This window comes from Bidens hawaiensis, unplaced genomic scaffold (assembly GCF_021521415.1).
Source record: "Bidens hawaiensis isolate Kalapana, Puna unplaced genomic scaffold, B.hawaiensis_p1.1 tig00000055_1, whole genome shotgun sequence".
NCBI lineage: Eukaryota > Viridiplantae > Streptophyta > Magnoliopsida > Asterales > Asteraceae > Bidens > Bidens hawaiensis.
Genome location: NW_027491016.1, coordinates 4,370,314 through 4,396,227, shown reverse-complemented (window position 1 = coordinate 4,396,227; position 25,914 = coordinate 4,370,314). Strand labels below are relative to the sequence as shown.

General features: G+C 40.6%; 3 protein-coding genes and 2 non-coding genes across 5 annotated transcripts; 2 read left to right on the top strand and 3 right to left on the bottom strand.

Annotated features, from left to right (window-relative positions):
- Positions 1-3,735: 3,735 nt before the first annotated feature.
- On the bottom strand, positions 3,736-5,474 carry LOC143530808 (large ribosomal subunit protein uL5). Its single transcript, XM_077026273.1, has 4 exons — positions 5,351-5,474; positions 5,224-5,266; positions 4,143-4,338; positions 3,736-3,976 (listed from the first exon to the last, which is right to left on the bottom strand). Exons 1-4 carry the CDS (start codon positions 5,429-5,431, stop codon positions 3,778-3,780), a joined length of 519 nt encoding a protein of 172 aa, XP_076882388.1. The 5' UTR covers positions 5,432-5,474; the 3' UTR covers positions 3,736-3,777.
- Positions 5,475-7,658: 2,184 nt separating this feature from the next.
- LOC143530711 (uncharacterized) lies at positions 7,659-8,815 on the bottom strand. Its single transcript, XM_077026198.1, has one exon. It carries the CDS (start codon positions 8,800-8,802, stop codon positions 7,762-7,764), a length of 1,041 nt encoding a protein of 346 aa, XP_076882313.1. The 5' UTR covers positions 8,803-8,815; the 3' UTR covers positions 7,659-7,761.
- Positions 8,816-10,937: 2,122 nt separating this feature from the next.
- Positions 10,938-12,140, bottom strand: LOC143538608 (uncharacterized). The gene has a single exon (XM_077032153.1). The coding sequence runs from the start codon at positions 12,138-12,140 to the stop codon at positions 10,938-10,940; it is 1,203 nt and encodes a 400-aa protein (XP_076888268.1).
- Positions 12,141-25,136: 12,996 nt separating this feature from the next.
- On the top strand, positions 25,137-25,239 carry LOC143556773 (U6 spliceosomal RNA). Its single transcript, XR_013139448.1, has one exon. It is a non-coding gene; the product is annotated as a U6 spliceosomal RNA (small nuclear RNA).
- A 339-nt stretch (positions 25,240-25,578) lies between these two features.
- Positions 25,579-25,685, top strand: LOC143556839 (U6 spliceosomal RNA). The gene has a single exon (XR_013139457.1). It is a non-coding gene; the product is annotated as a U6 spliceosomal RNA (small nuclear RNA).
- Positions 25,686-25,914: the final 229 nt, after the last annotated feature.

Genomic DNA, 25,914 nt, shown 5'->3' with positions numbered 1-25,914 from the left:
TACTTTTATGATTATCAAAGATATAAAATCATAACAACTATAAACATGAGCATAACATCAACTAAAAGTGATTAAATAAATTAAATTTAAATTTTGAAATTTAAACTTAAAAGATTTTCGCATGCTGTGACATCATTTAAAATTAATATTAAAATCCAACCTAAAGATCTTCGGATGCTACAAATCATTCAAAGTTATTATAAATGTGGCCGGTATATAAATGATGCTTGTGGAGGCGGTTTAAGACTTCTTTAAAAGATGTCGACTATAGTCTCGCCACCACATTATTCGATCACCGCCATCGTACTCTTTGACCTGCCGTTGCATTCTTGATCGCCGAGGAAGACTAGGTCGTTTTCAACTTCGCATATAGGTGTATAAATGCAAGATGATACAAACCCAAAAAAGTTAAACTAAGAAACGGATGATACGTATATATTTTGTTATATATATTATTTTGTAATTACTGTACTTATCGGCTTTCAACTTTAACTCTCTTGGGTTTGTAGTCTTTTATTTACGCCTATATTGTTTGAAGATAAGTTGATCGCTTAATTCTCCAATACTTTACAAGGGACACATTTGAATGTTGCGATTATAGGCCTATTGTATGACAATATAGGTGTTCCTGCCATCCTAGTTGCCACCACTTTATTCGGTCACCATTGTCGTACGCTTTGAATGACGTCGTCACATTCTTGATGACCGAGCAAGACTTTGTCGTTTTCTACTTCTCATATAGGTGTATAAAACTATATATACAAGATGAAACAAATCTGGAAAGTGTTAAACTAGGCAACCTGTAATATATATTGCATATATATTATCTTGTAATTATTATATGTAACATCTATGAATTTTTCTTGCAAAAAAGCTAGTCTTTTGTGCTCGTATTAATTTCATCGTCTACATTTATTAGTGTTGAATTATGTGTCATTTATTGAATAACATTTTCTTTATATGCGTAATTATATGATCCTATGTTCATTTCATCATAACCATGCTTAATCATTAATATAACACGTTGAACCGGAATGCCTAGATTAATATTTTATAACATGTAACAAAATATTTTGTTATTATTAATTTTATCCTAAGTAATTAAATTAATCATGTGATAAAAAAACTGGAGCATTCTAGAACCTTGTATCTTAACCTTGTTTCTCAAATTAATTTATCTAGTTCTTTTAATTTTGAAAAAAAAAAGAAAAAATAATAAATGCAAAAGTGCCGTGCATTTTTTTAACACATGCAAACACACATATTTTTTTTACTATTATTATGGTATATATTATTATTGTTGTTGTTATTATCATTATCTTTAAGGTATCTCTTAAGTTTCAAACAAGTTTTATCTTTATCTCTATCTCAATTGTATTCAAACCTTCCATCCTTCACTATAAATAGAGCCTCTCGTTCTCATTATTTTTCACACCAAATCTCATTCTCTCTTTTCTTTCTAAGCATAATCAAGTAAGTTTTACATATTTTTCTTTGTTGTTCTTCATATATCTTTGATTTTGATCTTGTTCTTTTGAATTTCTTTTAGTTTGTTCCTATGTTCTTGAGTTTTCTTTTGAATCTTCATAATTGTTCATATACTCTCACCATGATCATCATAAATTGTTAATAAACCCTTTTTTCTCTAAAAGATTATAATGATCATGTTATTCCAATAAATCATAATTGTTTTCTCATAATCTTGGATTAAATTATAATTTTTCCATGAACAACTATGAATATTCTTATGATCTTCAAAAAAACTCATAAAGTTATCATAACTAAAAATTATATTTACATAATTAGTCCTTATACTTTCATAAATGTTAATAAATATCCTAAATTATAATATTTACACTTTAAACCCTATACTTTCATAAATGTTAATAAATATCCTAAACTATAATATTTACACTTTGAACCCTACACTTTCTTAAATGCCAATAAACACCCAAACTATATGATATTACACTTTTAACCTCGTACTTTATTATTTATGAAAACCATTCTAAAACATTTTGAGTTAGTATACAAATAGAGTATAAACCGGGTATGTATGTATCTGACAAGCAAACGGTTCTGTCTAAGGCAAGAGTGGAGTAAATAATCCCATTGGACCCGTGACTCTTACCTGGGAATCAACTTGCTGGAGGTCATGCTCTTGGTTTAGAACATTCTAGTATGCGACACTCTAACTAATTTAAAAATCAAACTTAATCTAGGGCATCCCGTAACCGGTTCAACAAACTCTTGCTCGTGTTCATCCGTCAAGCAAGGTGAGTTCATAGCCCCTTTTACATGCTTTTAAACGTTTTATAATTCGGGGTGGAAACATGCATAATCAATTTGTTTTATACATGCTATTTGATTCAAGCTTTATTTCATAATATTCGTTATGTGTGATCATTACAAGTGTATACTTAATCGCATGTACAACCATTAACTTGTTAAGCACGTGGTAGTATGATGATAGATCTATTGGCCCGACCCGCCCACGCAGGCCTTAGGTAGAGGCTTGTGTGTTCAGAATCCGACGATCGTTAAACATTAAACATAATAGTCTAATCGTGGATTAGACGACTCGCTAAACGTGTCAGAGGTTTGGTTGTAATCACAAAGTATACAAAGTAACTTAACACATATGGAATGTTTTCAACATAAAACTTATTTTTTTCAAAACCTATGTTCTCACCAACTATTTTTAGTTGACACTCTCGCATGTTTTTCAGGTGATGGAAATTAAGTTATGAAGATTCTTGAAGTTTCATATAGGGCATGAGTCAGACTTAGAAGTTGAATGAATAAAGTGTTATGTCATATTTTCTATTTGGATTATATTTGAATAATTCGTTGATCTTTTAATAGGAGTTTTTACATTTAATACCATGTGCATGATTTCAATCTATGCACGCCCCGGCGTTTCCGCCTTCAGCCGGGGGGGGGGTGTGACATTATACTTATCGGTTTCCTAGTTTAACTCTTTCCGGTAAAGCTCGGGTCACGTGGGATGACATTTGTTGTTCTAAACAAGGGGCTATGATCCATGTTAACGTGTTCCCATCTCCATGACAGAATATTCAATGGTTGAATATTGCGACAAAGCTTTTGGTGTTTATCCTTGACTTGCAAACAAGTCAAATACTTATGCACATACTTATAAAATAATGACTTGGAAAAGGTATTATAGTAGGTGTTAGATGATAAATACTTTTCACTAAATATGAGTCGACTCTAGCCTAAAGTTGGTTTTTGTTTCCTGGTTCTACTCTTTTGGGTTTGGATCGTCTTGTATTCATGCCACTGTCGTTCGAAGATAAGTTGATCGTTTCTCCAATAATATATAAATGTATTGCGATTATAGGCCTATTATAAATGTAGTAAGATTTTATGTAAACATACAACAAAGGGGAGCCTTCAATACTATAATTGATGCTAAGTGCTGCCAAATTATAGAGTTTTTAACTGGTATTATTATTTTAAAAAAATAAATAACTGACGTGGAATTCCCTTATGTTAATTTGCTTTGACTGAATATAAGCCAACTATTTAAAATCTTTCCAAACGGTTATTTAAAATCATTCCAAACCGTTAATAGAAAGCTTAGTATCTTAATGGGATCAACTAATAACTCACCATATTTTGCATTACAACTTGAATAAAACTAATGGTACTGGGTTTCAAGAGTCTAACCAAAAGCACAAGTCTGCCAGATAACCTTAATGATAAAACTATAAAACCCTGTTTTCAAGTAGAAACTTTTACAAAACCAACAATAATCTAAGCCCCAATTTGCTGAGACTTGTTAAGGATGACACCCTCATACTTCACTTGAAACCACTTCATAGCATCTTCCTTGGTTACCCTGTGCTGAATCCCGACACGAGCCTTGCATCGACGGCGACGCCCCACACGGTAACCCGGGCGTTCTAGAACCACAAAGAAATCCATACCGTAAATGCCAGTTGACGGGTCATACCTACAAACACATTAATGGTTATCAAAAAGAAAAAAATGAATATTCGTATGTTGAAAGTGTTAATACAACTTTTAGTAATATCTAACGCTACAATAGTCAAAATCCAGTTCGGTTGGGCTGCAAATGTTCTAACTTGCAAAGAATTCAGGTTAAAATAACGACTTACTTGATCCCAAGATCAATGTGCTCCTGAATACCGAATCCAAAGCATCCGGTGTCACTAAAGTTGCGCCTCAACAACTCATATTCCTTAACCTTCAAACCGCTCTCCAAAAGCTGCATGGCCTTGTCTCCTCTGACGGTGACATAGCACGCGATCTTCTCATTACGCCTGATACCAAAAGATCTCACGGTGTACCTTGCTGTTTTATCAAAACAATAACAGTTACAAACATATTATACAACCATTACCAAAACAATTGTTGCATCAAGTGTACCCATGTTGGATAAACCTTTAACTTAACATTCCTAAATCCTAAAAAGTTATCCATAGTAGTCAAAGTCACAAGACACAAGAAAAGCACACAGCAGACACGAAGAACACGATATTACCAAGCATACAAATATTTATACATAATAGCCATAGGAAATTAAAAGGGTATTATTTTATGCAGTATCATCCATAATATAAGATTTTATGCATTTGGCCATTTAGGTACCCTGGTAAAGGGAATCCCAGAACATAAAACTCGGAATAGTGTTCTTAAATGAAAGACGGTATTAAAGTGAGATAATATTAATAATAAAAGATGTTCAAATAGCCTGAAGCTAGCTAAAAATCGGCTCGTTCACAAACCAAGCCAGCTCGGCTCAGCTCAAATATTTATTTCCAATATATATATAATTATAAACACACACACACGCACGCACAGACACATACAGCCTGCTTGCTATTGCTAAGTCTAGATATGTTTAAATAGCTCGTGGCTAGGAAAAAACTAGCTTAAAATCAGCTCATTTACAAACCTAGCTAGCTTGGTTCAGAACAGTTATCAAGCAAGCTGACTCGACTTGTTTACAAACCAATCCGGGCATGAACCACCTAGCTAGACTCAGGTATTGAACATCAAATAATCAAACAACCAAATCCAATATTTTGTTTTTTTTCCTAAAACTAAAGAAAACCATCATTTATTATTCTATAATTTGCCATTCATCCAATCAATTTAAAAAAAGCAGCATACAGTAAAAATTAACCAAAACAAAATAATAATAATAATAATAATAATAATAATAAAAATAATTACCCTTGGAGAAGACAGGAGATTGGCCGCTCAATTGCTCCAAAACCTAAATAAATCATATTCAACAAACACAACCCACCAAAATCAAAACTTAATAAAAATAACAACAAATAATGAAAGAAATAAAGACCTTAGCAGCACGTGTGAGACGATCACCACTTTCTCCGACAGAAATGTTCAAAACGAGCTTCTGAACCTTGATTTCCCTCATTGGGTTCCCCTGTTTCCTGTCTGAAGCCTACATTTTACCACAAAATCATCATATAATATAAACCACATACAAATAAAACAAATCTTAGAATGATTACCATTGTGGTTGATTGCAGAAACAAACGATGAAAGGCCGTCCGCCGCAACGTAAAGCTTTATCGTTAAATGGCGCTAGCTAGCTAGGGTTTATTTTCTGTTTAGGAGGCCCAGCCCATTACGTTTTAGCCCATATAACTTTCGTCTTCAAAATATTTCAACTATACAATTATAATACCCTCAACTCAACTAACGCCCATCAACCTCGTTGTTCCACTTCAATTTTTATATTTTTCCGTCTTGTTAGCTCGGGTATCATAACGAAAGTAACCGAACTCATATTGGGTTACCGCCTCAATGCCGGGGACCGGCAACGCTTGGGTTTTCCCACCACCTGGGTTTACCGACCAAATAAGCGTCTGATATTATATTTGTTGATATGTTAATCTTTTTTTATTTTACTTTGACGAATTTATTTTTTGGGTTTTAACGTTTAGGTTTAACCAACGGTAGCGTAACCGATAATGTCTGAATTCGCGTCGACTCACCGCCCAGGTGTGACAACGCTTGGGTTTATCACCGCCTGTGTTTACGGACCTGCCCTGCCCTGACGCAATACGCGGGGTAAAACAATAGTTTGTTTATGAAATTCAGTATCAACCTGAGGTTAAATGATTATAAAGTATTATAGTTATTCTATTGATTTTCAATACTCGATTTTATAATTTATAGATGTTTCTTTTATGAAGAGGTTGCCAAAGTTTATTATATGAATCAAACTAAAGTTAACAAAAGAGAATATAAGTGACAAATCTCTCTAAGTTGATAGAATATATATTTGCTTAAGTTGTTAAATACTTGGTTGTTAAGAGTTAGAACTAATTAGGGATGAGTATTTTCGGTATCGGTACCGAATTCCGAATCGGTACCTACTTTTTAGTTGTCGGTATCCGTATGGTACCGCTACGGTACCGGTATTTCCCGAATTTTACACAAAATACTGGTACCGTACCAAATATTTCGAATTTTCGGGATCGGTACTGGTACGGCACCGGTACCATCCCGAGTTCCTTGTACTACCACGGGTGGTTATAAAACTAGCACCTTCTATAAGGTTTCTCATTCTCTACACCAACTCTTAGCTACAAATTATAAGCCACTCTTGATGCAAAACCATATGAACATTGACTACATAAGTAAAAGAATTTTTTACATTTAAATAGAGAGAACTGTAAAGGACAAACGGGCAACAAATGCGCCTTTAACCATGTTAATTGCTTTGGTCAAAACTAAAACCACCCGACTTTTACCATGTTGATTGTAATTTACTAGTTAGTTATGTGCCCCTGAAATATTCTGTGATAAGTAATGTTTCACACTATCCGTGATCTAAACTTAACAAGTAGATATTCAAGTAGAGACCAGTTCACAATTATATTTGGTTATTTGTCATGTTTTTAACTCAAATATTGGCGTGTAAAATTGAGGCATTTTGCGTGTTCTCATATAGCAAGTCATATACAAAATCAATTAAGAACTGTGGTTTAAAATGTTTATATAAAGTATTATTTTGCGTGTTCTCATATAGCAAAGTCATATACAAAATCAATTAAGAACTGTGGTTTAAAATGTTTATATAAAGTATTAAGTTCTGCACCAGCTGTGCTGATTTCAGTAGAAACTCGTTGCAACTCACAAGGCTTATGCCTACTTAAACTATCTAAACGACTAGTGTGTTTAGTTGGAGATCATATAACCCTCTTCTAAAGACCATATAACCGGTTTGTACAGCAATTCCTCGCGTATGTGGGGTGTGCAGCTTGGCTTTTGAGACCTAAAACGCCGCATAAATTTAAATCAAGCATATAAAGAAATCAAATCACATTCATCAAACAATTACCAACCATCAACTATAATGGGCCTAAATGGGACCCTATATATATATGATCAAACTAAACAATTTAACTTTATATGCAGAACATTTCACATAGTTTGTCTACAAAGATATGATGATGCAAAATCACAAAATGCGAAAGCAACAAGGTTGAAACTAATAAAGAAAAGAATAGATATCGTTGGGATCTACATACAACATTTCTTGCTGGCCATCATCTATTAGCACTGCACCAACATTTCTTGCTGCAGTGTCGGATTCAACCTACAAAAACTTGTCACTGTATAAAGACACAGGTACAACCAAAGAATGAATAAAACCTTACAAAGTCAAATAAATACTCCTTCCATTGATGAAAAACCAAGACCCGTTAACAAGAAAATATACATTTTCTTTTTCTATTATCTGTTTTTCTTTTTAAAATCTTTTGGACCGACAAGATCCTCCTTACATTCATTCATCTCTTCCAAGAACTTTAGTGCTAAATCCGACTTACCCAACTTCTTCAAATTATTAACTACCGACCGATAAACATAAACCGAAGGGCGAACATCCACACTCTTCATATGTTCAAACAATCTCAACGACTCTTCAATATTACCCGATTTAAAAAAACACTCGATCAATGCAGTGTAAGTTATCAAATCCGCCTGCAACCCTACTTCCCCCATTTCTTTAACAACCTCGACACACAAATCAAATCTACCGACCCTCCTCAAACTATGCAATAAAGTATTATAAGAAAAGATGTCAGGGTGTTGACCCGCCTTTTCCATTGACCCAAACACATTGACCATCTCATCCACCCGTCCACTTTTTCCCAATATCCCCAACACGGTATTATACGTAACCAAATCCGGGGTTAGTTTAAATCTCTTCATAAGATCAAATACAAGCAAAGCGTTATGAACATGCCCACAGTCTGCAAACGCATAGATGATTCGGTTAACAATAATAATAACACTTGCTTCATTAACCAGTTGCGAGACTTCCTTGATGAAAGACTGAACCAACGTTAAATCATTGCTCTTGGAAACAGCTTTTGCAATATTGAAAAAGGTCGTTGAGTTCATCGGTAGGTGGTTTACTAACATGTCTTTAAACACACGTAACGCAATTTGCGTATTATTGTTTTCGTACGCTGCAGCTAGAAGAAGGTTATAAGCTGGAAGACTGTTGATGGCGTGCTTATCGCGTATTAACTGTAGTAGGATAACCGCTGCGTGTAGATTTCTGTTTTGACAGAGCTTATTGATGCGGTTGGTGCATAGGTCTTTGATGGAAGCGGGATATTTTAGTAACTGAAAACTGATTTCATCGAATGCTTGACGGGCGGCTTCTTCATCCTTGGTTGACGGTTTTGTTACAAATGATCGGGTTTCGAATATGGAATATGGTGAATGTATCGATGAAACTTGAAGTGTTAGCGCGGTTGTTGTCATGTGTTTCTGCAAATATAAGTTGCATAACGAATTAATAAGAAGTGAACCGTTCGCTTGTCTGATAATAATAAAAGCTTAACGAATGAGCATGAACAAGACCTTCGGTTCGCTTACTTAGAGCCCTAACTAATTATAGAGATATGAAGATTTGTATTTGGTGGAAATGAATATAATAGATACAATGAAACCCTAAATTGAATGAATAGAAAGCCTAGATTGAAATGGTAAATGCAAAGAACGGCGACTTACAGTGTTTAAGAGTTGAGAGATTGATCCCAAGTCCGAATTTCTTCGATTGAAAATGCAAAATAATAATAATAATAATAAATTGGGGGTTTTCCATCGGAATTGATTGGAAAGCATCTATTTCGATTTCGATTTCGATTCTAATTAATTTAGGGTTTATGGAGGAGGAGGAGGAGGGTTTAACAACAACATTACATTGCCAAACCAATTGCCTCCCTGTTTGCCTGCATACTTATTTTATTTGACTGATTTTATTTATTTATTTTATTTATTTTCTGAGACTGAGAGTTCGGTACGGTACCGAAAATCCCGATCCCGAAAATCGCAAATTTTTGGTAACAGTACCGGAACCGAAATGTTCGGTTCAGTACCGATATCTTACCGTAACGGTACCGATATTTAAGGTAAAATTCAGAAAATACCGGTACCGTACCATACGGTACCAAATCGGTCCAGTATCGTACCGGTCCCGAAAACTCAAAACCTTAACACCGATTCGATACCAACGGTACCAAATCGGTGCCGGTTCTTCAATGGAGACTCAAGTTTAAATCCCACTTGTGTCATATTTGGGTGGATATTGGTAATGATAGATTTGAGCTAGGCATTGTGCAAAGGTTGTCAGTTCGAATCCTGAGCCCACCCGAGTTTTCGTCCCACCGTGTGTTACGCCAGAGAGTTCTGCTATTCTGGTGGCACAATGGCTATCAAGTGGCAGTCGGCGGTATGGTTTCCCAGGGGAACGCCCAAGCCAAACTCTGAAGCCAGCGTGGGCCCGGGCTTGGTCAGAGTGGGGCATCGGGGCTCTCCAAATTTAGAGGGTGCGGTAGCCTAAATGTAAGAAAGTCGCCGTTCTAATAAAAACTAAATACTAAATAAGCATCAAAATAAGACACGTAAAATAATCAGTTGCATTTCACGTGTGCTCATTTTGCTACTATCCCGGTCCATAACACGTACAACAACTAAATATTAAATCAATCTATTTCCGTGCAAGGATCTTTTATCATCATGTTAACAGTCTGAAACATATCCTAATCACAACTCTTAATGTGCTGGTAATTTTAGTGTTTTTAACGTGTATTTTAGTATATTGGATTAAATTTTCGATCTAGTAATATTAGAGATTAAACGAGTTTGGTGACACGGGAGTGCGGACTCGATTTAATTCTAAATGTTATTTGGGTTTTGTTATTAAAATAATAACTTGGGCCTTAATATTATATAGTGGGCTACTAATTAATTGGGTTTTGGTTTAAAACCCATCATATCAATCTTAATTAAGAGGATGGAGGCCATACACGGCCCTCGCTCCCAATAAAGAGAAATTTTTGTCTTATCCGATAAATCAATCGGATGTAACTTGTGAAATAGACTTATCTGAAAGTTCGCAAAGATTCAAAGATTTATCTAGGCCATTGATAATTTATTATTCATTAAGATTAAAAACAAAATCGTAGGTTTGAATATTTGATCGAATTCATCATCAAGACACGCACATTATACAACAAAATATTATCTATTTGTTCATAGATGCTTTATTAATGGGCTTAGAACAAGACAAGTCCACATGATAATGCAATTTACAAAAACAAAACTTAATATTTTATCCAAAGCTTTATATATTTTTACAAAACAAAGTTTATTACTTTATACAAATTTTGTCAAAGATTTCTAGAACTTTAAGGAAACTTTTAAAAATTTATGCAATAACTCAACAAGCAGCAAAGTAACTTCAAAGTTGACACAAGTAGTGAGGGTATATACTCACCTTATTATCATCATTAACATTCAGGAAAGCAAAATCAAGCTTTGCTTTCTTCATCAACCAATTCGTCACAATTCACAAATAAACCAAAAAAACCAACAAAACATTTACTAACAAAATCTCAATCCTCATCAAAACTCAACTTTTGACAATCTGCTGCTTCACCAAAGTAAGACTTCTTCCCAACTAACTCAGCCACCCGTTTCGCAGGACCCGAATCCCGACCCGCCTCTTCCACATACCGAACCACCCGAATCCGAGGCAATGTCACCTCAGGCTTCACCACATCAACAACATGATCCACACATTCCTCATCCACATTCTCACCCTCATCCATATTATCATCAAGATTCAATCTTTTAGGAATCACAATCACACTCGGGATGTCCCACTTCTTCTTCACTCGACCCTCGGTCCCACCACACGGTTTCCGGTCAACATTCTCGGTGAACGACTTTTTCTTCATCGATGAGTTGACCGTAGCCTGGTTGTACCGACTTGGAACAACCCGACCCGGTTTTACAGGCTTCTTGGCAGGAACCGATTGGTCACCAAACAACTTCTTCGGTTGAATACTTCCCATAATCGAATTGTCCTTTTTGATCATCTTTCGTGATCCAATGGTCGTAACCGCTTGCCTCAGATTAGAATTCTTCCCTCTTGAAACCCTAGACTTTTCTTCTTCAATATCATCTAATTTCCAAAAACAAGACTTCCTTCGGTTTTGTGTCATTGGAGTCGTACCCGATTGCTTTGATTTCGAATTTGTGGCCGACATGATCTCGCCCGGGCCCAGACTAAACCCTCTTCTCTGAATCTTGTTTCCTGAAAAGCTTGATTCTTGAATCTTGTTTCTTGATTCTTGAATCTTTTTAACCACTAATTTCCCCGGTTTTTCAACAACTTTCTCATTCTTCTCGGCTCTTTCGGCCCAAATCAACTCCAATTTAGCAACCAATCTTCTAATCTCATTCTCAATCTCTACCTCCTCATTAGTCTTGTCACCATCTTCCAAACCGGGTTTCAAAGAACCGATCTTGACCGAACAATTGTTAAAAAGCTTCGATTCGTGAAGCGGGTTAACAAGAACAGAGGATTTGGGTTTCGAATACCCAATCGGGCTTTGATTTTCCTTACTGGAAAATGAAGAATCCAAAGAATCAGAAGAAACCGGTTTCTTGGTCAACCAAGATGGTGACTTGGTCTGATTACTACACGAATTGAAGGTCTTGGACTCACCGCCATCGTCGAAAGCAGAGTTGTTCCATATCTGGAGATCTTTGTTGTTGCTGATTACTTCTGGGTATTCGTTAAGAACACTCATTGTTACTCAAGAATTGAAATTGAGACAGGGGATTGGGAGAATTGGGGCTTTTGATTATGATTAGGGTTTGGTGAATGGTGGAGGTTAAATTGGAATGTATTGATTTTATGACCGTTGGAGAAAATTAGACGTTTGGGTTTATGCGCTCCACAATCATACGCTCCAATGAGATTTAAAGGGTTAAATTACATACAGGGTTTGTAATATTGTTAAGTTTTGGTCTTGTTGGACCCTTCGGGTTTTATAAATTGCAATATTAGTCCTCAAGTAACTCATGTTAAAAGTGATTACATAAAGTTGGTTTGTTTCGATGTTTTAAAAACCGGTATTTTATGCGTACCGGATTTGACTAAAAAATGGTACAACCGGTTGAACCGGGTTGTACCGGAAGGTTTAACCGGGTTGTATAGTTTACCCTATAATTTTATATAAATGCAACTTTAACTCAAATATAACCCAAAAATATACGATTCCATTATAAAATATAATCCAAGAATAAATCCATATTCTAAAATAATACAAAAATATTGGGCTAAAACTGGTTTGATGGTTCAAACCGGTATTTTGGAAAAAACCGGCGGTTCAAAGATCTAGTAAACTGCCCAATAAAACCGGGCTTAAAATACCGGGCATCCATACAAAATCCGGTAATACCGGTTGAACCTGCCGGTTCATACCGTTTTTTAAAACACTGGTTTGTTTGACAAATTATGGTGTGTCTTGATACTTTTCTATAGTTTAAAATTAAGAGAAAATTCTTAAAATGTTTCATTAATGTAGAGAGATTTAATTTTTTCTCTATAAATAAAAGTTTCCAGAAGTGTTCCCGCAAACACGTATTTGACGACGCGTTAGGCCTCAATGCGTCTTTAACGACTTGTTAACTTACAACGTGCGCCTTTTACGATCTGTTAGCCTCTAACACGTCTTTTACGATCTGTTAACTCTATTAATTATTTTTTTAAATATTACATTATTAAAAAGATGTATTCATGTAGGTATAGTCTAACATCAATTGTTTTAACTCGTAAGCACTTTGAAGCAATTTAAGGTTTATCACTTCCCTTCAAAAGTGATAGTGACTACGAGACTTTATACCCAGAATGTTTTAGTAAGTATTTGTATCAAATGTAGCGTAACTCTTTTGCACTTGAATACCTATGATATATCCCTAAGGACACTAGTGATGGTGGTGTTGTTATTATTGTTATTGTTGCTGCTATTGCTACTAACACTACCTATATCATTTTCATTATCATGGGTCGCTTGTATTTCGGTTAAATCATTGACACCGTCTAAATTAATTACCACCTATGCTTTGAGTTTGTGTTTTCTAATAAGCTTTCAGTTGTTTGGTTTTGAGTAAAGAGATCATTCTAAGGTCCCTTCGTTTCTTTTTGTAATAACACTAAAAAATTATAAGAATATATTACTTTCAATCAATCTTGTTATCTAAAACAAGTACATATGCTTTGAATCTTTGATATTAGATTTCTCTAGTTAGAATGCATGGGCATACAATAAATTTCTATTATCATCCACCATAGGCCCATAGGAAATAAAAAATAACCCAAAATGAAAAATGATGATGCATGTCCATAACATAATCATTGGAAGAAAACTTCATAATTCACCAAACCTTTTTATTTAAGAAATTACTATGAGATAGCCAATGAAAATGCGACACTGAGAGAAAATGTTTTCCATAAGTCTGCACTCAAATCGCGATGCATCGAGACACAACCATTCTCCAACAAAGACCTTGTCGCAGTTCAAATTGGGATTAAACGTCTCAAAGGCACTAGTAGCGAGGTGGAACGCCTCTATGATACTGAAGCATGTGTCCCCGTCTTGTGTCCCATAGATCTTGTGTCCCATTCCCTATAAGTTATAACATAACACAAACACAATAAGCCATAACGCAACGACCAAAATAATAGTAAGTACACGTCATTATTAATACAAAATAATCATGAAACTTACTATTGCTAAAGGTCATTCTACTTTCTCCCATAGAGATAAGGAGAGTAAATGAAAGCAAGAGAACGAAGTTGAAAACAACACGGGTTTTCCTGTAGGCCATTTTTTATCTCTAAGTTCTTCTAGCAGAGCTTCACAATGGCAGTAAAAAGATAGATGATTTTATTTTTGAAAATAAGCAAGTATAAACAGAGTGAACGGAACAAAGACGTTGAGTGAAACAAAATCTCTTATCACAGAAAATGTTGACGGCTTCATTGTATACAACATGAAACAATGGTTATTGTACATACTATATATGAATCGTCAATCTGTAATAGTATTTTTTTTTTTGGTTTTTAATCTTAATCCAAATAGCCAAAAATGTGTACATGGTTAATTTCTGAATATTGAAACGAATTAACTCATTTTATCACTAGAAAAGAAGATGATGCAATATAGTAGTCTTGATCAATTCTTCATGTTAGTAATGAAAAAACATGATAATATAATAAACCTATATTTTTATGAGTACCTGTTACAGCAGAGAGAGTGGTAACCGTATACGGAGTATGATGTAGTCGACATGTTTGTCATCTTGATTGAGTTTCCCTTTAGGATGTATAGTTAAGGATGGTGTTAGGGTTCTTGAGAGGAACCCGGTTTAGGAGAGAGGAGGCACACAAAATTGTATGTGTGTGTGATTTTTATTAGGTTAGGTTATGATGTTAATTTTTATCTCTCTTTATATACATCTAAGAGGAAACCCTTTATTAGTTAATTAAGAGTAATATGGTCCATCAACAATTACTCAACTAATATATGATAAGGTATAGTTAATTGTTTTAATCCATTATAATATAAATGATAATGATGGCCACACATAAATATATATAATTATATATTTAATCTTACAACTAGTCTTTCGGTGAACACTTCGGATAAAAGAGAAACAATTTAGAACTTCAATTAAGTTGTAATTTTGCAAAACTTACCAAGTAAGAATTCCAGATGTCAAGGGTCAGATGTTCACGCTAGATTTTTTGAAGTTGCGATGGATGATGATTTTCAGTGTTTGCCTTTGAAAACTGAAGTACTTAGACATTTGAACTAAAGCATACGCAAGTTGCAATGCTGCTTGTGTAGGTTCCTGAAGAGGTAGGTCCCAGCAAAGCCCAGTTGGACCCGCAAGACTCACCTCAAAGAGGGACGTCTGCGCAGTTGAACCCGCAAGACTCACCTTCAATAGGGACGTCTGCGCAAAGGCTAAACTCGCAAGACTCACCTTGAAGAGACGTCTGCGCAGAAACCAACTGGATCCGCAGGACCCACCATGCTCAGAAACGTGACGTCCTTACGCGCAGTACGCAAGCTGTCCCGCAGGAAAAGCCTCCCAATGGTAGACGTACTCCGCCTGTTCCCGCAGCAACGGATACTAGCCATCAGGGAAGGCTACCCGCGCAGCAAGGCTACACGCACAAGGCACTTAACTCTTAAATAATTCAGTAATGTCACCTGAAGAAGGAGTGAGCAAGCCGGGAACACTGCCGCACAAAGCCGGGAACACTCCCGCACAAAGCCGGGGACACTCCCGCACAAATGAGCCAGTCCGTACGATACTGGAGGATCTTTTGTACTGTACCTGACGAGGTATGGACAAAAGATCTGACCAAAGATACGACAGCTCACTGACAACAGTATGACAAGCAGCACGCTCTTGTACTGTATGTCACTATCAGCCGCTGCCTACTCACCAACCTGTCGGAGGACGTGCGTAGCCTGCAGTTGGTGGAACAGGAATAGTACACAGCCGGCCTGGTCCCTATCAGCCGCTGCCTACCCACCAACCACCAGCATGGCACGTGCGTAGTCCACAGTTGGCAGAACAGGAATACTATTTAGCCGGCTGTACCTTCTTGGAAACCTACCTTCGGCTATAAATACTCCAACACCTTGGAATGGTATGGACAGATTACATTACCTTATCACATCTTATCTTTTCTAGCAATCTCTTAATATACACTTATATTCAAGAGCAATCTAGTCTGATTCTCACGCCGGAGGGTGGTCACAAGGAGGTACTTCCCATTCTCAGTGACGAGCTCACGGTGTCTGTTTTGCAGGTCATCAGAAGAACCATCTTTGCCGGACCTAACCCCTCGTGAGAAACATATATTTAACCCCCAGATTATCCATAATCTGCCCGGGGTCAATTAGTGTTTCTTCAACCGGAGGGTGGTCACAAGGAGGTACCCCCCTTCTCAGTGACGAGCTCACGGTGTCTGTTTTGCAGGTCATCAGAAGAACCATCTTTGCCGGACCTAACCCCTCGTGGGAAACATCTATTTAACCCCCAGATTATCCGTAATCTGCCCGGGGTCAATTAGTGTTTCATCATTGGCGCCATCCGTGCATAAAAGCTAAAACTAATTCTCAGTTTTTTTCAAAACCTCTGAAAAGATGGTTAACGTTACTCAGGTCCCCAGGCCAGGGAGTAACCAAGAAATCCCGGTAACCACAACCCCAGCTACTGGGAGGAACACCGGCGAGCACATAAATTTTACGAACACTACCCCGGTTACTCAAACCGGGGCAAGTGCAGTAAATTTTACGAACACTACCCCCGGTTACCCGAGCCGGGGCAAGTGCAGTAAACAATCCTCCCCTGGGATTCATTGATACCCAGGTGGAAAGACAACAGACGAGGCCCCCCCGCCAAACTCTTGAACAAGTTAAAGCGTGGGCGGAAAAACGTCAAAGGGAATTCCAAGCTGAGTTGGATGAACGCTTACGTTCACTCCAGCAGGCTGACGAATTCGGAAGCACTCGACAACAACTCAACATGAGCAATGAGTGCGAGTACTTGGACGATGATTCGGAGAAATCCGACACTGACGTAAACCCTTGCCATAGGGCGAAAGGGAAGCGTAAGGAAACGGACTTCAAACCGAGAAGGAATTTTGGAGAAACCTTCAAACCAAAAAACGCGGGTGGAAACCCACGTGACTTCTATAAAACCTTCAGACCAACCGCTGCAAATGCGGGAACCTCCAAGTTTGCAAGGGACATTGCGGAAGCAATCGCCCCAAGAAGTGCCAAACAGATGTCCAACATCGGCACTTATGATGGTATATCTGACACAGACGATCATTTGAACAGATTCATAGCGGGGGCAACCGTCAGCAACTGGACGGAACCCACGTGGTGTTATATGTTCCAGATGACGCTGGTTGGAGCAGCCAGAGCGTGGTTCGACCGTCTACCGGTCCACCACATCTACGATTGGGCAGACTTCCAACAGAAGTTTAGCCAACACTTCAGCCAACAAAGAAAGTATACCGAAGAGCAACGGACAATCCTCAATTGCATTCGAGAGGAAGATGAATCCTTGCTAGACTTCATCACTCGCTTCAACTCAAAAAAGCTAAGTCTGGGTAGTATTAGCGAAGATCTTGTTCGCGCTGCTTTCATCCAGGGCGCGAAAGACCCAGAGCTCATCCGCACCTTAACGGGTAAAGATGGCATGCCATCCACATGGGATGCCATCATGACAACAGCTAAACGCTTCGCGGAAACGGAAAAGCAACTGGGTAGAGATCTTCCCCAAAGCACAAACCTTTACACCATAAAACAAGAGAAAATAACGTCCTTACCGCCCGACTAAACAAAAAGAGGAAGCTATGTATTTGGCAGTCAAGGGTAAACTTCGACACCTCATCCTGCTCGCACCCTCGGTTAGGCGGAAAGGACAACATGCCGTCGTCAAACCGGAACTCCAGATGGACGCCACTCACCAAAAGCGTCACCGAGATATTCGACACCGAGAGACTCCCATGGCCAAAGGCTCCAATAATCCGAGAGCGTCACAACGCTGATCAGAGCAAATTCTGTGACTTCCACAGGACAAGAGGCCACAACACCGAGGAATGCGTAGACTTGAAGGACATCGTCGAAGCATTTGTCAGAGATGGGACGCTCACGCACCTCGTGGCGTAATGAACGCTGAGCAGGCTAATGCGTGTAGAACCCCAGTTGGGGAAAACACGAATAAAACTGCAGCTTCAATGTCGGAGACTACATACTGTGTAAACAACGAGATTCCGAACCAAGTGCATATCGGCTCGAAAGGCTCGATGACACTCCCAAGAACATGGAAGGGAGCTCAATTACACAGTCTGCATGTAGATCAATTCCAAACTTGTAAAAGAAAAGGCCCAGAGCCACTTCTAATGGAAATGATTCTCCTTATCACATTGACGCTGATGGTCTTACATTTATACTTAATGAACTTTCCGCACTGATATGCCGGTCTTCACCGCATACATAAGTGGGAAAACAAGTCGTTGCGTGTGGAAGGCGGCAAAACCTGCATAAACACAAAAAACGGCAAACCTTCACGCAGGTCAGTCAAAGGTAAAGTTGGGTCATCCCACTAAATGAAAGTGTCGGTCCTACCCGCACAAATCATGATAGAGGAAACCGAACTAACCTATTGACAACCGCGCGTCGAACGGTTAATTATTCAAAACACTGATGCCGGTTTTCACCGCATAAATGTGAAGAGAAGTCGTTGCGTGTGGAAGGCGGCAAAACCCGCATAAACACAAAAAACGGCAACAATTTCTAAGGAAAAGATGAGGAAAACCTTCACGCAGGTCAGTCATAGGTAAAGTTTGGTCATCCTACTAAATGCAAGTGACGGTCTTACCCGCACAATCATGATAGAGGAAACGGAACTTTAACCTATTGACAACCGCGCGTCGAACGGTTAACTTATTCAGAACACTTAGAAAATATCTTCAAGGAAAAAATGAGGAAAACCTCCACGCAGGTCAGATATAGGTAAAGTTTAGCCATCCTACTAAGTGCAAGTGACGGTCTTACCCGCACAATCACGAAAGAGGAAGCAAAACTTTAACCTATTATCTGCCACGTTGATAGGTTAACTTATCCAAAGTACTTAAGAAATTGCTAAGTTAAACTAAAATATGCACAAGCGAATCATATATTGTTTATGCGGCAAAACAAGTGCCAAATTAAACTATAATATGCATGAGCATGTCGTATAACGTTTATAAAGCAAGAGTGACGGTCCTACCCGCACAAAAGATTTACATTCCATAAAAATTCAAGTGTTATAAGAATGGCCGGGTATCTACCCGCCTACAAGAGTGTAAATCTATACAAAAACATAAACCTATCCTAACAGTGGGAAGGGATCTAAAGGTTCAAGCTTCAGGACCACTTACTCCAAACCCACTTGTACCCGCACCATCAGTTGGCTGTGGCGGTTCAAGGAAGGTCTTGAGAATGGTTAACCCATCATCAGCAGCAGCAACTTCGTTCACCTTCTCTACCACTGGATGCGGGAAGGCAGCATACTGGTTCACTGCTTGGTCATAAGCAGCTTCAGTATCCACATCATATAAAGGGAAGTTGGAAGGCGGGATGCCCTTCTCAACGAACCCTAGACCAAGCAGGAAGCCAGCCTTTTCCCCATCCTCATGAGAAGCGTTGAGGGCTGCGCTCATGGCATCGTCATATGATGTGTCCGTGAAAACCCGATGCACAACCTACAAGAAAAAATACAAGTATCAAAACCTTTTCTTAGTACAAAGAAAAGCGTAAAGACGTTATGAAGCTAAGCTTACCTGCGACAACGCTTCTCGTAGAAGCCATTCCTTGGTAACCAGAGCCTCCTGGAGGGCAGCTTGAGCTTGGTTACGGGCGCGTTCGGCTTCACTTTTGTTAAGGTTGGCAAACAACACTTCTTTAGCCGCAGCCTCTTCGACGCCCTTTAGCTTACGCTCAGTATGGTCAAGCACGCCCCTCTGGTCCAAGATCTCTTGGAGCTTCTTGGCGTCTTCCATGGCCAAGGCATCATGAGCCTGTTGGAGCCTCTCTAGTTTGGCTTTAAGTTCCTCATTCTCGAGGCGTAGAGGCTCAGCAACAGCTTCAGTCTTGGTGGCCCTCTCAGTTGCGTTCCGTGCAGTTTCCTTAGCCAGCCGAAGCTGTTCGTTAACAGCTTGGGCAGCCTTGGAACGGGCCTCGAGACGGGCCTGAACTTCAACCTCGAAGGCCTTGAAGGCCTTCTCCTTCTCCACAGCAACAGCGGAGAGCCTCCTGTTCTCCTCTCGGACAGCCCGCGCCTGAGCTACTTCTTGGATACGAGCTTCCTTTAACTTGTCGTTTTCACGACAAAGCAGCTCGACGCGCGGCTGCATCCGAGCTAGGAGAATCCGGAGCTCATTTGTCAGCCTACCCTCCTGGTAGCTTGACATTGCTTCCCCCAGCGCCCCACTTGGGGCGGCGTGGCGCGCCCACTCGACGCAATCCACAGCCGTCCGAAGGGTGGTTCCCCGGCGGATGTTCCACCGCGGAACAAACACCTCATTTGAATCCGACACTGCAAAAACAAAAAGCAGTTAGGAAAATATGATAAAAAATAAAAATATATATAAAAAGGCCAAAATAACCCTACGCACCTGTAGGGTCGACGGCAGGCCTGTAGCCGCCAAACCCATCGCCCGAACCTAACGGATATCCATCCAAGAGGTCAGGCAGATGGGAAGGAGGCAGAGATTGGCTAGACGCCGCAACCCCGGACATACCTGAAGGACCGGCCGTAGTCGTCGGCGCCGGAGGAGGCATGGCGGAGGCCGCCGTGGTAGAGACCAACGGAGGTGAACTCACAACCGCGGTCGTTGCTGCGGAAGAGACCACAGAAAAACTCACCGCCGGCTCAGTGAAAGAATCAGTGAATATGGCACTGACAACCGGCGGAGACGTTGTCACAGTTGGAGCAGTTGCCTCAACCGAGTGAGCAACTGAACCAACTGAAGCAGGCGCAGCCGCCTGGGTCATCGCCTCAGGTAGGTTGACCAAACCTACCATCATGGGTCCGGAGGTGCTCCTCCTCGCTCCACCCTGGAATGCGGTAGCATCCACGCCTACACGAAGACAAGATAAGTATAATGGCGGAAAGATATGAAGTTAAAAGTAAAGGAAGTTTGTACTTACGAGTCCTCTTGAGCTTGAAGGTACGAACAGGCGGGGACGAACCCGATGGAACCGGCCTCTTTACGCCGGTCACCGTCGCTGTACTGGGCTGCCCGGAGGTGACAGCCGTCTCAACCTCCGGAGCAGTGGTCTCAACACCACCAGGGTTCCCCGCCACCTCCTCGCTTTCGGTCTCTGAGTCAGACCGATGCACCGGATCAGCAGTGGAGGCAACCTTCGCCTTCCCCTTCCCGCCAGCAGCCTTCTTCTTCCTCACGAAGAATGGACCATCTGCGGATTCCTCATCAGAAGATGACAAGATTAGAGGAATTCCAGCAGAGGTTTGAGCATTGACAGGTCGAGGGTTAAACAACTCCTTACCTGGCCGCGTGACGCTTAGAATCGGGTGGCCCGGCGGGTAGACCTCCACGAACCGATCCGCCGTTTGCTCAAGGATGGGCAACTCGTTCTCATCTAGAGCACGAGTACCCATCCGAGCGGGACCATCACTCTCCCGCGGCTGCAGGAGAGACTGCAAGTCGTTTCCCTCTGAAAACAAAAAGAAAAAACGGTTAGAACAAAAACCCTAAATTAACGGATAATATGAAGTATACCGTAAGGGACAGAGTTCAAACCGTATTCGAGGACGATGGGAATCTGTGACGCCTCCTTCCACACCCGGCTCATCCCGAGCATCACCATCCCGGACTCCGCAAAGCGGTAAACCGGAGACTGGATCCGGGAAACCTTGGAGAACCATTCCGCCTCCTGGTAGTTGGAGGCGTGAAGGCTAGGGAGTGCTCTCCCGTTCTTGAATGTCATCGCAATAGGGACGACGCGAGCGGAGATATAGAAGAACTCCCGCTTCCAAGATCGAAGACTGCGCTCGGTAGCGCAGATCTTCAAACCCTTGATCCGATTGACCAAGGTATACCACCCCTGGATGCACCTCCAGGAATAGAAGGTCATCAGGCGGTCAACATGGGGCTCCACACCCAGAATGAGACACACCCACTCGAAATGGCGGATCTTGGCGATCGCCATTGGGTGTACCTCAGTCAGATGCACACCGTGTCTCTCCAGAACACGGTATACAAACTTCGTCAATGGGAACCTGAGATTCCCATAGACGAAGAATGCAGCGTACACCCCTATCTTGCCCTTGGGGGCATCGTACACCGTCTGATGAGGTGCAGGAAACTCAGGCTCGAAAGGCTCGAGCATGAACTTCCTGACGACGTACTGATAGAGGTCGGCCGGAAGAGCATACTGGCACTCGCCAGCAGTACTCTTGTCATCCTTGTCCGACGTGGACGACGGATTCTCGGCATACACGTCAGACTCCTCGGCGGTAGCCTCAAGATCATGAACAGAAGACATGTTTTGGATGTAAAGAACGATTTCAGGAGAATGCTCGACAGAAAAGTTAGAGTATTCGCCGGAAATCGTTTAGAAGAAGAAGAGAGGTGAAACTGTGAGTTGAGATGCAACCTCTCCTCCCTTTATATACTCATCGCAATGAATGCGATGAATTTAATGCGGAAGAGAGAGGAAAATACTGGTGCAATGAAACTATGACACGTGGAAAAAGCAAGTTGGCAATAGCTGTTGACAGGACGCGTGCCGTAAACTTCGCGGCCGCGCGCCCGAAAACTCGCGCCCACGCGCCTGAAAAAGCGTCTGGAATGACCATATACTGTCACGTCGTCATAACTTCCTGCACGTCCTGACACTGCCAGAAGAAACCGTCGGACGACGTTTCAACAGTTTGGACTGTTCTTATCCTTTCACCAACTCTTCGAATTTCAAAAAGATTCAAAAAGATTCAAAAGTAAGCGGGACTATGCCCCTTACCTTGGCAACCAAGTAACTATAAGACAGGTGCGAGTACAGTGTTAAGGCAAAACCCTTCACATACTTAGCACCTGCAGGGAATTGAAGCCAAGAATACCTCGGCAACCAAGTAACTATAAGACGGGTGCGGGTACAGTGTCAAGGCAAAACCCTTCACATACTTAGCACCCGCAGGGAATTGAAGCCAGGAATATCTTGGAAGTAAAGTAACTATAAGACGAGTGCGGGTACAGTGTCAAGGCGAAACCCTTCACATACCTAGCACTCCGCAGGGAATTGAAACCAAGAAGGATCTTCTGGGCCATGCTTGCGGAAACGGGAATAACATCCCCGCATAGCGGGAATGTCGAGAAATAGATTGTTTGAAGCTCCAAGATGGAATTGGTTGTTTTAACATAATTGATCACTATGTTCAAAACTACCAAAACCTCAGGGAGAATCTATACAAGTGGAACTCAACGCTCCTGACTTGCGAGGAGGTTACAGACCTACCCGCATCATACCCAAAGATCAAGCAGAAAAGTCAGGAATTTCTGCACGTGACATTAGGACTTCCGCGGGAAGAATCCCCATGGAAAACCTTAAAACTAAAACCTTTTTCAAAACCCTTTGCTTAAGTCCAAAAGTTCACCTCACTTATTAACAATTCATGAGAAGAACATTGGACTGGGGGGACTTGAAGAGGTAGGTCCCAGCAGAGCCCAGTTGGACCCGCAAGACTCATCTCAAAGAGGGACGTCTGCGCAGTTGAACCCGCAGGACTCACCTTCAACAGGGACGTCTGCGCAAAGGCTAAACTCGCAAGACTCACCTTGAAGAGAAGTCTGCGCAGAAACCAACTGGATCCGCAGGACCCACCATGCTCAGAGACGTGACGTCCTTACGCGCAGTACGCAAGCTGTCCCGCAGGAAAAGCCTCCCAATGGTCGACGTACTCCGCCTGTTCCCGCAGCAACGGATACTAGCCATCAGGGAAGGCTACCCGCGCAGCAAGGCTACACGCACAAGGCACTTAACTCTTAAATAATTCAGTAATGTCACCTGAGGAAGGAGTGAGCAAGCCGGGAACACTCCCGCACAAAGCCGGGAACACTCCCGCACAAAGCCGGGGACACTCCCGCACAAATGAGCCAGTCCGTACGATACTGGAGGATCTTTTGTACCGTACCTGACGAGGTATGGACAAAAGATCTGACCAAAGATACGACAGCTCACTGACAACAGTATGACGAGCAGCACGCTCTTGTACTGTATGTCACTATCAGCCGCTGCCTACTCACCAACCTGTCGGAGGACGTGCGTAGCCTGCAGTTGGTGGAACAGGAATAGTACACAGCCGGCCTGGTCCCTATCAGCCGCTGCCTACCCACCAACCACCAGCATGGCACGTGCGTAGTCCACAGTTGGCAGAACAGGAATACTATTCAGCCGGCTGTACCTTCTTGGAAACCTACCTTCGGCTATAAATACTCCAACACCTTGGAATGGTATGGACAGATTACATTACCTTATCACATCTTATCTTTTCTAGCAATCTCTTAATATACACTTATATTCAAGAGCAATCTAGTCTGATTCTCACGCCGAAGGGTGGTCACAAGGAGGTACCCCCCCTTCTCAGTGACGAGCTCACGGTGTCTGTTTTGCAGGTCATCAGAAGAACCATCTTTTCCGGACCTAACCCCTCGTGGGAAACATCTATTTAACCCCCAGATTATCCGTAATCTGCCCGGGGTCAATTAGTGTTTCTTCAACCGGAGGGTGGTCACAAGGAGGTACCCCCCCTTCTCAGTGACGAGCTCACGGTGCCTGTTTTGCAGGTCATCAGAAGAACCATCTTTGCCGGGACCTAACCCCTCGTGGGAAACATCTATTTAACCCCCAGATTATCCGTAATCTGCCCGGGGTCAATTAGTGTTTCTTCAGTTCCAAAACGTGTTATCTTGCGATCAAGGTCGTTTGACTCCTACTGAAGCAAACAAACTAACTTAAAAAACCCATTATACAGAATATAACTCAGCTTTAGGCACCTACATTTACACTAGTCGGATAAATAAAGTTAAAAGAACTAGAATACTTAAGAAACTAGTTCATCTAACTAAATATGTCAAATCAAATTCTCCCACATCGACCAGAAGCCAAAGCCTCTCCTAGTTTATATAGCACGGCTCGGCAATCAACATTGTCCCTTCGGGGACATCCGATAAAATTGGAATGATACAGAGAAGATTAGCATGGCCCCTGCACAAGGATGACATGCACAAATCAAGAAATGGTCCAAATTTTTTTCCTATCCTTTTTGCCGGAGCCATAGTTTCTGTTTCGTGTTCGCTTTCATAAATCATATATTGTGTACAATTTTTTTGAGTTAAACTTGGTTGTTTCAATTTTAATCTCAAATTAAGAGTGTCCAACGGGGCGTAAGTTGGGTACTTTAGATACACTATTTCCTATCCTTTTTGCCGGAGCCATAGTTTCTGTTTCGTGTTCGCTTTCATAAATCATCTATTGTGTACAATTTTTTTGAGTTAAACTTGGTTGTTTCAATTTTAATCTCAAATTAAGAGTGTCCAACGGGGCGTAAGTTGGGTACTTTAGATACACTACTGCCTGAGGATACATTATTGTCCCTTCGGGGACATCCGATTAAATTGGAACGATATAGAGAACATTAGTTAGGTCCTTGCGCAAGGATGACATGCACAAATCGAGAAATGGTCCAAAAACATTTTTCTTGCCCTTTTTGCCGTGGTTACTACTTATCGTTTTTGGTTAATTATTTCTTCTTATGGGGACAATTTCAGTTTCGTACTTCGTCTCTTCGGCACAAATATAACTCTAACTGGAGGATTTGAAGATGCTCTTACATTAATAAGGTTAATTTTGAAAACTTGTGTACAATTGATAGTTTTTAATGAATATTATCTTGTATGAACTTAGTAGTTTCAATTTTAGTCTCACA